At 38.7% G+C, this 14,103-nt stretch overlaps 1 protein-coding gene across 1 annotated transcript; it reads right to left on the reverse strand.

Annotated features, from left to right (window-relative positions):
• Positions 1–3,163: 3,163 nt before the first annotated feature.
• pld5 (phospholipase D family member 5) lies at positions 3,164–12,178 on the reverse strand. The gene is made up of 10 exons (XM_039613107.1): positions 11,878–12,178; positions 9,546–9,682; positions 9,046–9,229; positions 8,769–8,877; positions 8,148–8,275; positions 6,913–7,110; positions 6,095–6,246; positions 5,689–5,854; positions 5,472–5,562; positions 3,164–4,195 (listed from the first exon to the last, which is right to left on the reverse strand). Exons 1-10 carry the CDS (start codon positions 11,908–11,910, stop codon positions 3,933–3,935), a joined length of 1,461 nt encoding a protein of 486 aa, XP_039469041.1. The 5' UTR covers positions 11,911–12,178; the 3' UTR covers positions 3,164–3,932.
• Between the last annotated feature and the right edge of the window lie 1,925 nt (positions 12,179–14,103).

Raw genomic sequence — 14,103 nt, forward strand, 5'->3', positions numbered from 1 at the left:
AATCTGTTACCATGGTGACAGCACCCCCACCCCTCCCTATCAGCAGCAGCAGCAGCAGTAGCCTCTTTTCCACCGGGCAGCAGAAATAAGGCTGCTGCTGCTGATACTCCCACTTCAGCTGTAGCCATTTAGCATTGCGCGTAGATGCTAAGTGGCTCGTAGGAGCTATTAAATCCCCCTACCCCCCAAAAAGAAAAAGAAAAAATGCAGCCCATCGGTAATTTTACACAGAAAGACACAGTCCAACCCAGAAAGCACAGCAATCACTAAAAGCGCTAATCTAAATTCAGAAGGTTGCCAGACTCATCTAGTAAGATATCAGAGAAGTCGTTGAGGTTCTTATCTCTGAATGCATCAGAATACCTCCAAAATAAACTCACAGTACAAAACTTTGGCACTCAAAAGACCATAATGGCGTAACAGCACCACCTCGTGTTTAAGTGATACATTTTTGTGCACAATTTCTAGATAAATTGAAGTTTATAAATTTAAAATCGAAAAGTTGTGCATATATTAAGAGTGTCACAATAACCCTGAGTGATATTGATATCTGGTCAATATTACTCGTAAGATACACCATGAACAATTGTGCAATTGATCTTTCTATATGTTTTTTTTTTTTTCATTTATGATTCCAACAATAAATGTAAATGTGTACAAGTCTATATTACTGCTTTAGAACAGTAGAACGGTGGTTTCTAAAGTGTGGGTTGAGGCGCCCTGCTAGGCCTCAAAAGTACTGCAGGCTGGCCGCAGAAATAAGAGAAATTGTGGTTGAAAGTACTCTTTCAAGTGAGTATGTACAGGTAGGCAGTTTGATTTATAAGACAGAATTCAAATCGGTAATAGCAGGTGGTTAGTTTGTGGTATGACTCATTAATCTGACCTAAATTTATTGCTCTTGTACTGAAAGTGGGTCACACATTGGCCTTAACACTTTGCACTAGGTAGCATTAGCAATTTATAGCCAACAGCCTGTGTTGTTTATGTTTTTTGAGTAAAATGTTCAAGGAAACAAATTTAATTTTCTGATTTTTGAGTGGGCTGCGGCACTCTTGACTTTAGTAATTCCTGCTACAGAAAGATATAGAAAGTTAATCTGATATTTGATCCTCCACATTTACTTACAAATAAACATTATCATACATTTTTATACAGAAGAATTTTTCTTCTTGTCTCCCATCACGCACAGTACCATGGGTTCAATTTCAGACTTTTGCTTAAGGAAGAAATCTTTAAATGGCTCAAATAAACAGGAGAAATGAAAACAACTTGGCCTTTAATACATTGCCTAGGAACAAATACTTTTCTCTGTTTTCAGTGTGCAGGTAACACTTTTCTCTCTCCTTTTTGGGTATTTGCTTGTAAGTTTGCTGTTTGTCTGTCCACCCTTGAGTGGCCAAAAATATTCTGAAAAATATTTTCCTTTTTCCACAAAGCCTGACTTGATCTCAGAGGATAGATGGAGTTTTATCTGGCCATAGCTCAAATGTGGCCTCTCACCCTATGACAGCTGGGAAAGGCTCCAGTCACCCCATGACCCTGAATTGGACAAGCAGTAAATGATGGATAGATTAAGCCTTATAACCCATCTTATCCAAGCATGATCTGACAGTGTTTGAACAAGCTTGGCTTTGTCAGTCTTTAAGTGCCCCAGCTCAATGCTGAGGTCAGATATGCCACAGTTTTTAGGTTAAGGACCCAAATATAGACTCAGGACGCAGGTGGAATAAACAAAAATGCAACTTTATTGGTGGATAAAAGCCCAATAAACAATAAGTTACATAAATCCAACAATAGAGGTGATACAAGCAAACACACATAGGCGAGTAAACAAAAACTGCAACCACAGACAAAGGGAAGGCAGCACTATATATACTCACACAATCAAGGGAATGAGACACAGCTGGGAGGAAATGAGACACTGGTGCACAGAATCAACACAATCACAGGGGAGGAAGAAGAACTGAATATGAGACACAGAAGACAATTAACGAGTAAAGTAATTCAGGAAGTAAATAACAACACCTAAACTGGGAACCACAGACACAAAAGTAAATTTAATAAAGGGAAAAGACACCGAGGGAAAACAAAGAGAAAGAACTGAGGAAACTAATAAACTCTAATAAAAAAAAACCTCGAACTAAGAACTCAAAATAGCAAAATCATGGGTGATGACAAGGTTACTTTGTACCAAACCCTGATGTTCATTATATATCTTAATATATATATATATATATATATATATATATATATATATATATATATATATATATATATATATATATATATATATATCTGTTACAATGCTGGATGCAATGCTTGCCCTTTGTAATATTAGATATATTAATTAATATATAGTAGAAGTAATTCCTTTGAGCCAGGGAATCTCTTTAGCAGGGCTATCACACACAACTCTGTCTGTGAGCATGGCAGCACTATTGTCCTGTTCGTGATGGGGCCTTCAGTTAGAGGAAATGTGGGATTAAAGGGTGAAGAGTAATTTTTTTCAGATAGTGAAAGACTGAGGGGGCTGAACCAGTGTCATGTAGAAGATATGTTTTATTTTGAACTGTAAATCCCACATGGCTGCTCAAATGGACTGCCAGAAAAAAAAATACAGCATGAGCATACTAGATCCACTCTGAGCTGTGTGTTGGGAATTACTAACCTGCTGCAGTAAGAATGCATCTCCTTAAAGATGTAAACCTCAGACGTGTTTGAAGAACGGAAATTCCTCTTGCTCAGTCGATATAGGTCCAGCTCAGGGGCATAATTTCCAGGGGGGTTAGGGGTTTTTTGACCCCCCCAATAATCACACCCAATAAAATTTTGAAGTATCTTGCATAAATAGGCTGTTGATTTTCTTTACTCATTTCAGGTATTACCAACAAAATAGTTGCATGTTTAATCATCTGGGAATTTACCCAGATTTATTTATTTATTTAGACAGAGATCTTGACACCCCCCAATGTTCAGCACAAAGTTACGCCAATGGTCCAGCTCAAGGCAAAACAATCCCAGTCCTGAATGTTCCTGCTGTCATGTTAAAAAAGTGTGGGTTTGATACACTGCTGTGCCATTATCTCGCCAGTTCAACATCAAACACCCTTCTGTTGCTGACCCAAATCTCAAACTTGGATTCGTTAGTACATTTGACTTTTTCCAGTTATTAACTGTGAAGTGCTGGTAAGATGAGTCACTTGAGAACTCTCAAATCCTTTATTTAAATCATACATTTTTAAACCAAACTAGTACCATTCAAGACTTATTTTTTTGTCTGCAGGCTTTTGAGCATTTAACTTGCAGCTTATTACTGGCTTGGATGGAAAGACAGGATAAGGCAAAACATACCTATAAATACTTTTGTTCTGTCAGCAATACAAATTTGTATAGTGAAACCTTTTGGGCACTAAACATACCAGCAGACTGAAATAAAAACAACACCAACAAGGAAAAAGCTATGTTTTATGAAGACAGATGAATAATTTAAGTGATATGATGAACAGAATAAAACTACTGCATATGCCAGTGTGTGCCATTTCAGGATCTGACCTGATTACAGTTGCAGCCAAACTGTAACATTTAAAAACATATAAAATGCAATGAAGACTTAAAAAATAGTGGATGTATGTAAACTGTTTCGGTGGGTTACACATAGAGAGAATTGTTTTTGTCACATTGCTTGTGCTAGTATATAGTTAATACTGAGTTAATACTAAGATATTGCTTTTGGTATGCATGCAGTATTACATGCTTATATAACAGTCAACAATTAAACATATATTATTATAATACTGAGTCAAAGCAATACTTTGGCAAGTCATACAGTATAGAGTAGGTCTACATTCTTATTTGTGTACATATTTGTAAGATCTAGCATATTTAGGCTTATGAGGCTTTAAGACATACTGGGAAAAGACATTTTGTGCTTATAAATATAAAGGGTAGTTCCATTCATTTTCCTCCTTAGTTTCCATATATTTTTTTCCCTGTTGCAAGTTTCTGTATTTTCCCTGCTGATCTTTGACTCCATGTCGGCTCTGAGCGTAGCGTGACCTCCAGTCCCTTTCAAAAGTAGCTTTGACATGTTCCAGGATTGTCACTCCTCTGTCTTCAGCACTGCTGTTCATTTTCACCACCAATCCAACTCCTGCATTAATAGCAAAATCACTGCCAACCCAGTCATGGTTCCCTGTGAGCAACAAAGACAACAGTGTCAGATAGCGCCCGTAAAAGGCATTATTTAAATAGAAATAGCTTTACATTACTGTATCTTGAATCTTTATATGTGTCTGCGTGTGTATGTACCACTTGGTGCTTGTGTGTCTTTGGATGAGTGAGTAAGAATCAAATATAGCAGTGCTAGTTTAGTTTAGCAGTCACCTGTTTCACAAAACGTCCTGTCCTGAACTGTTTCTTGGAAAAGCACAGTAACTTTCTGGAATTTTCTCACAGACCTCTGTGATGATATGACTTCCCATAACCTGTCCTGCAGATGTAAGGATTGAACTAACCATATGTGAGACTCTTTGTGGTTGTGACTTGTCCTTTGACTAAACGTATTCATCTGAAACTCACACTCTTTTATTTTCTTCTCACCTTGCTCTTTGTCTCCTCTTGTCTATATGCTCATAAAGCAAGCCAATACAACCATGTTTGAGCTATTGCTCAAGTTAAAATGTTCAAGTTTTATACATTTTGCTTTGGTATTTGCAAGTTTATTTTAATAGTGTGACTCACTAATCCCAGCTACTAAAAAAGCCAATAAAAATCTGTACCTCAAAAAATTTCTTTCCCACTGTTTTGTTTTATATTGAATAAACAAATGCAATGCACGATGGACAGACAGGCTCGTTGTCCCATATCAGTTTTTGGATAAAGATATGATAAGATAGATTCCTCCTGACTATAAGTAATAAAAACAAAAGGAGAGTGGTAACAACATACTTATGTACCTCATAGCATTTTCCAGTTGAGCATCTGTTAAATGCCAACCCTAACTTAGTATGCTTGCTGACCTTCTTCATCCCTTCATGACCACAGTGTACCCAGCTTTTAAAGCAGTTTCCAGCAGCACTCACCATGTCACAAAGCTCAAATCTTCTTGAACATGACAATGAGTTCACTGTTCTCACATCTCCTTCACAGTCACTATTCTAAATAAAGTAGTGCACCTCTTGGGAAGTCGTGGAACGGGACATTCTTATCACTTCCTGCTTGATAAATCTACACCAGCTGTTTGATGCTTTTATGTCATTATGGACAAAACCCTTTGGGAAATGTTAACATCAAGAATTAAGGTTGTTTTGAAGGCAAAAGGGGTCCACCCCCATACTAGAAATGTGTACCTAATGAAGTGGCCAGTTAGTCTATGCGTATTTTTGTTGTCAGTATAAAAAACTTTATATTAGGATACTTTGAAACCTGTACCTCAATAAAAAACCCAAAACACACATTATATTGCCTACCAATGTAGACGGCATTGTCGGTCACCATGTACTTGTTGTGGTTGAGCCCAAGCTGAATGTCATCGTTCTGCTCCTTGTGACTAAAAAACCTCTAGAAAAAACAATGATTTAACAAAAAGCATGTATAATATACAATAAAAACAAAGAAAATAAGTGCAGTATGAATCAAAACTTGTCCATGAGTAGTTAAAACTACAGGTGTAAGTGATTCGCTTACCACTTCCAGGGAACAATTGTAAAGCTGAACGCAGAGTGACTTGAGGGAGGTCACAAAATTAAAGGTGAGTGGATGAGTTTTCTTCCAGAAGCTAATGAGCAGACGAACTTTGACCCCTCTTAATACCACAGCTTCTCTGATTACTTCATCGATAGACGACCAATACCTAAAAATCCAACTAGTGTTATTATTGTGGACAATGCTTTTTAGTCTAAAGATACTGAAGGGCATAGAGTTAAAAAAAATTCCAAGTTGCTATATTCTGGGTATATTCTTGTTTTTTTTTGGCTAGTTTGTCATGAATTATGTCCTCTGATACAGACACACATACAATATGAATGTAAAACAACCTCAAAAGTGTTCCTGTAAAAAGGATTTAAATGTCAAAGCTTGCCCCGGCACACACCTTGTGACTGAGGTTCCTCTGAAACTCCTTTTCACCAGAGGGAGGTAGTCTGTCACTGATATGAAGACAAATGTCTTTGCACTCTGAATGACTTGGTAGATGGCATCTATGTCTCGGGTGCGATCTTTGGAGCAGAAGAGCTCGGGAGAGGTCTACAGAAAGGACAAGGCACGTTTGGTCTCCAAAATGATGTAAAGATCACAAAAATGAAACAACTGACACACACGGTTAAAGTTTAGGATAACTTTCAAAAATGTGTGTGTTTCAGTTCAACAAAGAATGCACAACCCACTAATAAAAATAGGTATATGCATTTCAATGTAACGTTTCTGCAGAGAAAAAGGAAAGAAAACAAGAAAGCACATTTCAACGACCATTTATCATTACTAGAATAAGTGGGGCAAAAGATCAAGGTTGAGTTGCCAACAGCCTTGACAGTATGGCTCCATTAGTTTCCTATAAGATGATAAATGCCTTAAATGTAACCGATAAATGTCTTGTCGCTTTGAGAGCAACAAGATTCATTACTCTCAAATTAGGCTAACGTAGTGAGATATTCAGACTCAAGTTGCTCCTTAGTGCGATATTAAGATGATTAATCATTTTCTGTTTATGTTTGTTATTAATATGTAATGAAACTCTTATAAAGATATTCACTGTAAGCCCAGAGGCTGGAAATTGGTGCCTCAAGAAGTACATGAACCACTGAAAGCACCAAAGCTGTTTTTGGTGCAGTTTTTTTTTTTTTTTTTGGCATTTTGTGTAGAATTGAATTATGTAGGCACTAAGTCCTGTAACATAACAAAGCTGTTACTCACAGACACATAAGCGGTGGCGGGGGTAGAGTTAAGTTGTAGCTGCAGGGCATTGTTCTTTCCATAGAGAGCAGTTACTCTCTTTGACCAGATGGAGGGGATGTAGTCCCTTTCGTGGAGCTGCCAGTAAAATGAAAAGACTCGGTGGAGGTCCAGAGCCAGACAACTGCAGTTATACACCACCACCCCCAGTTCTTTCCTCTGTGGTGTGTGAGAAAGAAGTAGGAAGAGGTGATGCAGCAGAGAAGTTAAAATATTGAGTGTGCTCTGTAGACGTTTTAGAGGGTATAAAAGAAGTGAAAAAAGGGACTGAGTTCAGAGAGAGAATAGTAACGTTTCATGGATTGATGATCTTCTATTCATTTTCAGATTAAATAGGATAAGAATGAAGAGCAAAAGGTACTATTATAGAATATCACTAATTTAAAGATATTTAGCCAAGAATAATATATGATAAAATGATGCTAAAAGAGAAAAAAGAGGAAAAGTCAAGACAATAGCAAAGTCAATAAGCTGGATGTCATCATAGATATATAATCATTTCAAAGGAATCTGTCTAAAAGGGAATAAACTGGATATTATTCCAGTCCTACCAAAGAGTTTAAATAACTGGAGCACAAGCAGACTAACACTGCAATCCACAGAGCTGCTAATGTGGGTAAAAACTACAAAACGAAAGAAGAAGAGACAGATGTCCTAAATACATTCTTGTCTGCTCATTAAATAGATGGCAGAAAATTCCTTTTGTGTTTGGTGTTTCTGTTTTTTGTCTGTTTCTTTTTTAATATGTGCCCCTGAAGGAGGAACATAGAGGTTTCAGTTTGTTACCACAGAGGGTCAATTTCAGACATACTTGTCTGGCTTGCAGTGTTTACTACACACATCCAGTGTATGTGTGCTATTCTTTTATTCCTTCTGGCTCATTGTGACTTACACTCATACAGCAGTCCTACCTCCAACCAGTGCTGAAGCACCAAAAAGGGCCGGGCAATCACTTCAGGTTACAGTATGCTAATGCATTCTGGTTCCTGCTCTATTATGAATTACATACTAAATGAAAAGTGAAATGCTACTTGTCTTTCTGACCATCTCAGACAGCAACCTTAAATCATTCCTGATTTCTGTGGGGAGTGCTGGAGTACCTGCATAAAGAAGTATAAGAGGAAAGCGTGGCTAATTTACATTATGTGTTACTCTTTAAAGACCCCAGCAAACCAGATGTTGATGTGTGCTGTTACCTTGGAGAGTGACCTCCAGTCCATATCAGCGCTCCCGATGTAAATGTGCTTCCGATCCACTATCCAGAATGAGGAATGGAGTCCGCCTCTGGTAAAAACTGTCATGTTAACATAATGAACCTCTGCATCTAATCCGTGTGAGGGATAAAAAGAGACAGAAAAGAGAGAAAATGAAATGTTTAAAAGAAAAAGAAAGAGAAAATTGTGTAAATCTGACAGTTGGCCTTGTACTGTCTGACAGGAACGGGGGGCAACGCAGGCAGTCTGAAAGGCAAAGTCTTTGACAGGAAACCAGGCTGTACATTTTCATATCCATTCAAGGTTTTTTGGCCTTGATTGTGAAGTCTGGCAGATGCATATGGTGTAGAGCTCCTGGGTGCTGCTGCATGCTGTAAATGCATCTGTTTTCCTTGAGGCAGGTTATTGATATTTCATGCCGTACCTACAGTGTGATACTGCTGTCCTAAAATGGGACGCTTAAGAAACTCAACTAAACGTGTCTTCAAGGATGAGAATCTCTATAGGGTTGTCGGGTAAATTGTAAATATATATCTTCATTGTTGTTTGCCACAGTGACACAACAAATTGGCTTTCTGAAATAAAAATGCCACATCCACTCACTGTGTGTTGCCAAGGCCTTCAGCTCAGTTGAATTTGTCAGACTGCTGGCAATCTTCAGCTTAACCCCACGAGATTTTAGCCTGAGCAGTCTCTGGAACAAAAGCTGACCCTGAGGAAGAGAATGATGTTCTGCATTACTGTGTCTGCATTTCTTTTAGAAGGGCAGCTCTTATTTCGTTGCATGAATAACCCTATTAAATTGCATTTGGTTTTACAGATCAAATGGGAAATGCAATTGGCTCATTGTTCTACCGGACTGGTTACCGTGACTTTGTACCTGTTTTGCAGGGCTTGGGATTGTCTCCAGGTCCCAGGAGTTTAAGTCCCAGGCAGATGACACCACTTCAACTGAGTGCTTCGCCTGGTCCAACAGTGTGTGAAAGCCAACAGAGACAGGAAGGTGGGGTCTGCCATCCATGGAGAAAGAGAGGTCGTCTGGAATGTTCTCCACAAGTACAATGCTGAAAATAACAGATTCCTTCAGTGTCTGGAGCTTTAAAGACTAACACCACCAACACAACAACCCAGCAGCTCAAAGCCTTTACACATAAATCCTTTTATGGCTCTAGATTTTAACAATAAAAAGTGAGGTACAGATCCACATCAGAAATCTCTACCAGAATTAAATAATTTAATGGTAATACGTAATTCTGAATTGGTAATGAATGAGTCTAGATTAAGACTATGTTGAGTTAGTAGAGACTGTCGCTGTGAATACATTCTGCTATACACGAATGAAACCTCTACAATTTCCTTTAATCTTGCAAAATATCCTACTGGCAGTCTTTGCTGCAGTTTTCCTCTGTGATTCCATCTTCATCGTCGCCCCAAATGTCCACAGATGAGAAGATCAGTGCTACCAGAACAGCAAAGCAGCAAACAAGGGCAAAGATGGCAATGCATTTCTGCTGGGTCTGGAAGATACGTTAGAAACACACATGACACTAACAAATGTCTGACACAATGTTTTATTTCTGGAGGTTTTTTTGTGAACAATGCTGCAGTAACTTTTTTAAGCTTTTTTTGTGTCCCTTTTGTGCACTGTGGGAACATTAACACTGATGCAATGTGAATAATGATGATCAAAATAAAAACTATGGCCTTCGTTTGACAGCAGAAACCTTGCTTTGATAACCAGTATACTGCAGATTTCAATGCTCTGGAGCAAAAAATCCCCCAGCTTCAACGATTCCACTTTATGCCACAGAGCCGGACAAGTGAAGTGGAACATTCTCCAGCTGACAGCAAATTGATGCACACTAAAGCCAGTCTATAAGGTATATTGGAAAGTGCAAGTTTTTGTTTCTCGTCATGCCAGCTGCTTTGTTGTCCATGCAATTCCCATCTGAAAAGGGGTTTTATGAGCTCTGTGTCAAGGTGGCAGCCAACGTTACATTTATGTTAAGCAATATTGCAGGCAATATTTGTGCGCATGTATGTGTGTGCAGTATATGTCTGTAGGGTTTGTAATATAGGTAGAGTGACAGTCAGTCAGTGTGGTCAGAGGTTGTAATGTTGGAGCCCTGATCCAGCCTGAGAAGTCTTGATTTTCACAGTTTTAAAAGTGCACTTAGGCGTTTCTGTTTTGCTTACGACTGCACATTTTCACCACCTCATTCTCTGCCCTGTTTGGCTTTGTCAGTTGGTGAGCTGTCAACATCACATTACATATTCTCTTTTGTTGTGTTCTATCAGTCAAATGAATTGCATCCCACTGATAAGCTTGGCAGCATAAGCAGGGGTTTTTCCTTAAAAAGAAAAAAATTCTACAGCTTTTATTAACAAAAATGCAATTCAGCATCAAAATATAGAAATATGAACAGCAGGAGGTTTGTGGACTCAAATATTGCCTCGGGCAGTGAGGCTGAAAGACAGGTGCTAACTGGGTGCACCATACACTCTTCTGTTGGCTTCTGAGGCCACCGAGCTCTTCATTACATTTAGCAGAGTCAAGGACCATGCTTAACTTGTGGATGTGCACATGGCTGGGAGGAAATGAACAGACCTGACAGTGTGAGATAGGTCAGCCACTTACAGAAGGTACTGATGCAGTATGTCACTGTAAAAGGACAACAACACATCTAATATACAGGAAGATATAGCCTAATATGGCAAAGAGTGAATAGATAGCTGTTCCAATAACTACTAAATAATTTGATCCATTCATCCATTCGCTTCCGTTTATCCTTTTTAGGGTTGCGGGTGGCGCTGGAGCCTATCCCAGCTGTCTTAGGGCACACCCTGGACAGGTCACCAGTCTGTTGCAGGGCTAACACATAGACAGAGACAACCATTCACGCTCACATTCACTCCTGCATTCAGACCTATGAGCAATTTATTGTTTCCATTTAACCTAACCCCACATGGGGAGAACATGCAAACTCCACACAGAAAGATGCTGGCCTGATGGTGGAATTAAACTCAGGACCTTCTTGCTGTGAGGCAACAGTGCTAACCACCGTGCTGCCCTAAATAATTTGAATTATTGATAAAATAACTATTTATCAAGCAAATATTATGTGAGTGGTTACAACTTCTGAAAACTTCCAGTTTGGACACATTTGATTGGGTTCTGGGCAATTGCTTCGGTAATTTTTTAAGTTATTTTCTTAACTTTTGTAATGTTTGCTACTCCATTTAAAACAATGTTTGTAATTAATAAACTTATCTCACATATGTGTTGAAAAAAAAAGCAACATTTCCAGCTCTTAAATAATAATAGTCTCTTTTTCAAAATAATTTTACATCAGATGTTTTTTGGTAGCAACTGCAACTACTGTGCACCGAGCTATAAGGATGGGTGTGTTATTCGCCGTTTTGCATCATTTAAAGACTAAAGGAGAGACTGATTTATATTAAAAAAATCTTGGATAGTTAAAAGCACTTTGACGAAAACCTAAAGTTTTGATATACATATGAGCTTTTAGTTTTAATATGGTTTAAAAAGATAAGGAATTTAAGAATTCAGTTTAATCAATCAGGCAGTGAAACATTGGTGTACTGAAACCTAGAGAAAAAAGCCCAAGAAAAAACATGCATTACAATCCACCTATGGCCAAAGGGAGACTAACATTGCCTATTAAATATAGAAAGAGCTGAAAAACATCACCTTTAATGGCTCCTGTGGGGTTGGTCCTGCCATGAGAGCAGCATTCCTTTAAACTACAAGGTGGGAAACAGGAGCTCAGTCACACATCTTTGCCTCTCTTTTGCACCCAGCCCTCAGCCTGTTCAAATCTAATGTCTTCACTCTTGGTCCTTGTCTTCATCCTGCAGGTTCCTCAGTGTCCCGAAAGGTCTGTCTGTGTGGGCATCAGCTTCTGGTCTGTTATGTGTCCTGACATGGTTCTTCTAGCAGCTGATTGTGTGTGTGTGTGTACTTGTGTGTGAACTGTGTGTGCTGCTCACTGTCTGCCTTACAGTCGAAGCGGTGAGAGAGAAGATGAAAGACCAACCCCCTCTTGTTCAAAATGGCCAATAAAGAGCCGTAGCTTTGAGTGCCCTCCTCCCCCTCCCTCACTTTCCCTCTTCTCTTCCTTTTCCAGCTGTATTTCCCTCCTTTATCTGCCAAGTGAATAAAACTCATCTGGCAGCAAGCAGTTGGTCTTTGCTTAGAAGGGAGCGATGCTGAAACATGCCATTAGTAAATGTGACAGCTGCAGCAAAACTCCCCCAAATATTTTGGACTCAGTAGATCACACATGCCTGCCCGCCATACTGTATACAGGCACACACACATACGCGCGTGCACACACACACAGCATTCACAGCTACTCTCAGAAAATATTGAGGCATCTACAAAAGCCCTATAGCTCCCATTAATAATTGATATAAATGGAAGTCGGCATAATTGTCTTCTTTAATTCCCACTTTGTTTAAATCACTGCAGTAGATTTGCTTTATTCCAGGGGAATGAACCATGTTTCAATTCTGCTATAGCTTTAAGAGCTCCTCATATTATTGCACAGAAGGGTCTCAGTGGGGAAAAAATGAAATATGTAAAATCCTTTTTCCTTCTGTTTTTGCCCCCAACTCTTTCCTCACAGATGAATATATGCCTAATGGCAACAAAACAACATATGCTCCAAACTGCAGGTAAGCGTCTGTTATGTTTATGAGACCTGTATATGAGGTCAAAAACGGATAAAAGAGGCATCTGTATGCACTACTGCATTTAAGTAAACTTTAAAGAAATGTGTTAGTTTTTCTAATTTTAAGTTATACATACCAACAATTTCATCAGTAAAAAAAAATGCTTTAAATTTCATATCTCCTTCATGATGAACTGTAGTAACTTTAGCGACTCCCTGAAATCTTATGCAGAGCCATCATCCGGTGCAATTTTTAATTTAAACATTGTTTAATTGATGAACAAATACCTGCAAAAATAAAACTCCCATCAGCCTAAGGTGTACCTCAGCTGTGCTAATCAGCAGATGCAGCTGTCTAGATGCATGTTAGTAACATTCTTGCCACAAAAGTATTAGCATTTAGCTATGCCACAGAGGCTGGAGGAGTCTTTGCTACATTCACTCTCTTAGGCAAAAACAGATGTATTTGCATGGCTGGGAGCAAATAAGAATGACTCTATGAGACAGGTCAGATATAGTAAGATAGAACTGCTTGAAGTAACATTTATGTGCAGACTCTGTAGGCTACACACAGCAAAAAATTGCAACAGTGGTAGCATTCCATAACTTTGTGGACTGTTTATCACAAATTAACCCATCAAACAAGCAATTTGTGCTGTAGAGTGTTGGTATCAGCTGTTCCTACAACCTGATGTAACAAGCCTTTTGATGTATTTAGCTGCTACTTTAAATTACACATTTAAAATAATTTTGATTTGACTCCTTTAATACAACTAATACTAATGAATACATTTTTTCTTCAAAGTTTCAAATACATTAATACCCCAAAAGTATACAGAGTACAAAGTTTGAATTTTAACTAAAAAAAAGACATATCAAGAAGAGATCTTGTAGTAGTGGAATAAAAACTTAACAGGGAAAACTGCTTTGCCTGTCTAGGACAGGTGCCCTCTGGACGTCAAACTGCCTTTGTGTGTGTGTGTGTGTGTGTGTGTGTGTGTGTGTGAGAGAGAGAGAGAGAGAGAGAGAGAGAGAAAGGGATGGGTCAACAAAACTATTTGAGTCACTTCCCAGGAGAGGTGAATGTTCCTAAAGCTGCACACATGGGGTCATACAATCACACTTTCAAACTGAGAAAGAAACAAAGTGACATGCCGAATTGGATTTTCAGTGTTCCCAACCATCACAAGCTCAGACGGAGTTATAAAGGGCAATTTATAGCTCAGCAACAAAGTGAGTGAGAC

The sequence above is a fragment of the Oreochromis aureus genome, linkage group 6 (assembly GCF_013358895.1).
Source record: "Oreochromis aureus strain Israel breed Guangdong linkage group 6, ZZ_aureus, whole genome shotgun sequence".
Lineage (NCBI taxonomy): Eukaryota > Metazoa > Chordata > Actinopteri > Cichliformes > Cichlidae > Oreochromis > Oreochromis aureus.

Excerpts from the sequence above, each read along its gene's own strand:
- pld5 (XM_039613107.1), bottom strand. The coding sequence starts at position 11,910 with ATGGCAGGACCAACCCCACAGGAGCCATTAAAG. Across the intron at positions 8,276-8,768 it reads GAAGGCCTTGGCAACACACA|ATGCAGAGGTTCATTATGTT; the intron begins GTGAGTGGATGT and ends CACACGGATTAG. Across the intron at positions 7,111-8,147 it reads ACTGGAGGTCACTCTCCAAG|AGGAAAGAACTGGGGGTGGT; the intron begins GTAACAGCACAC and ends CACACACCACAG.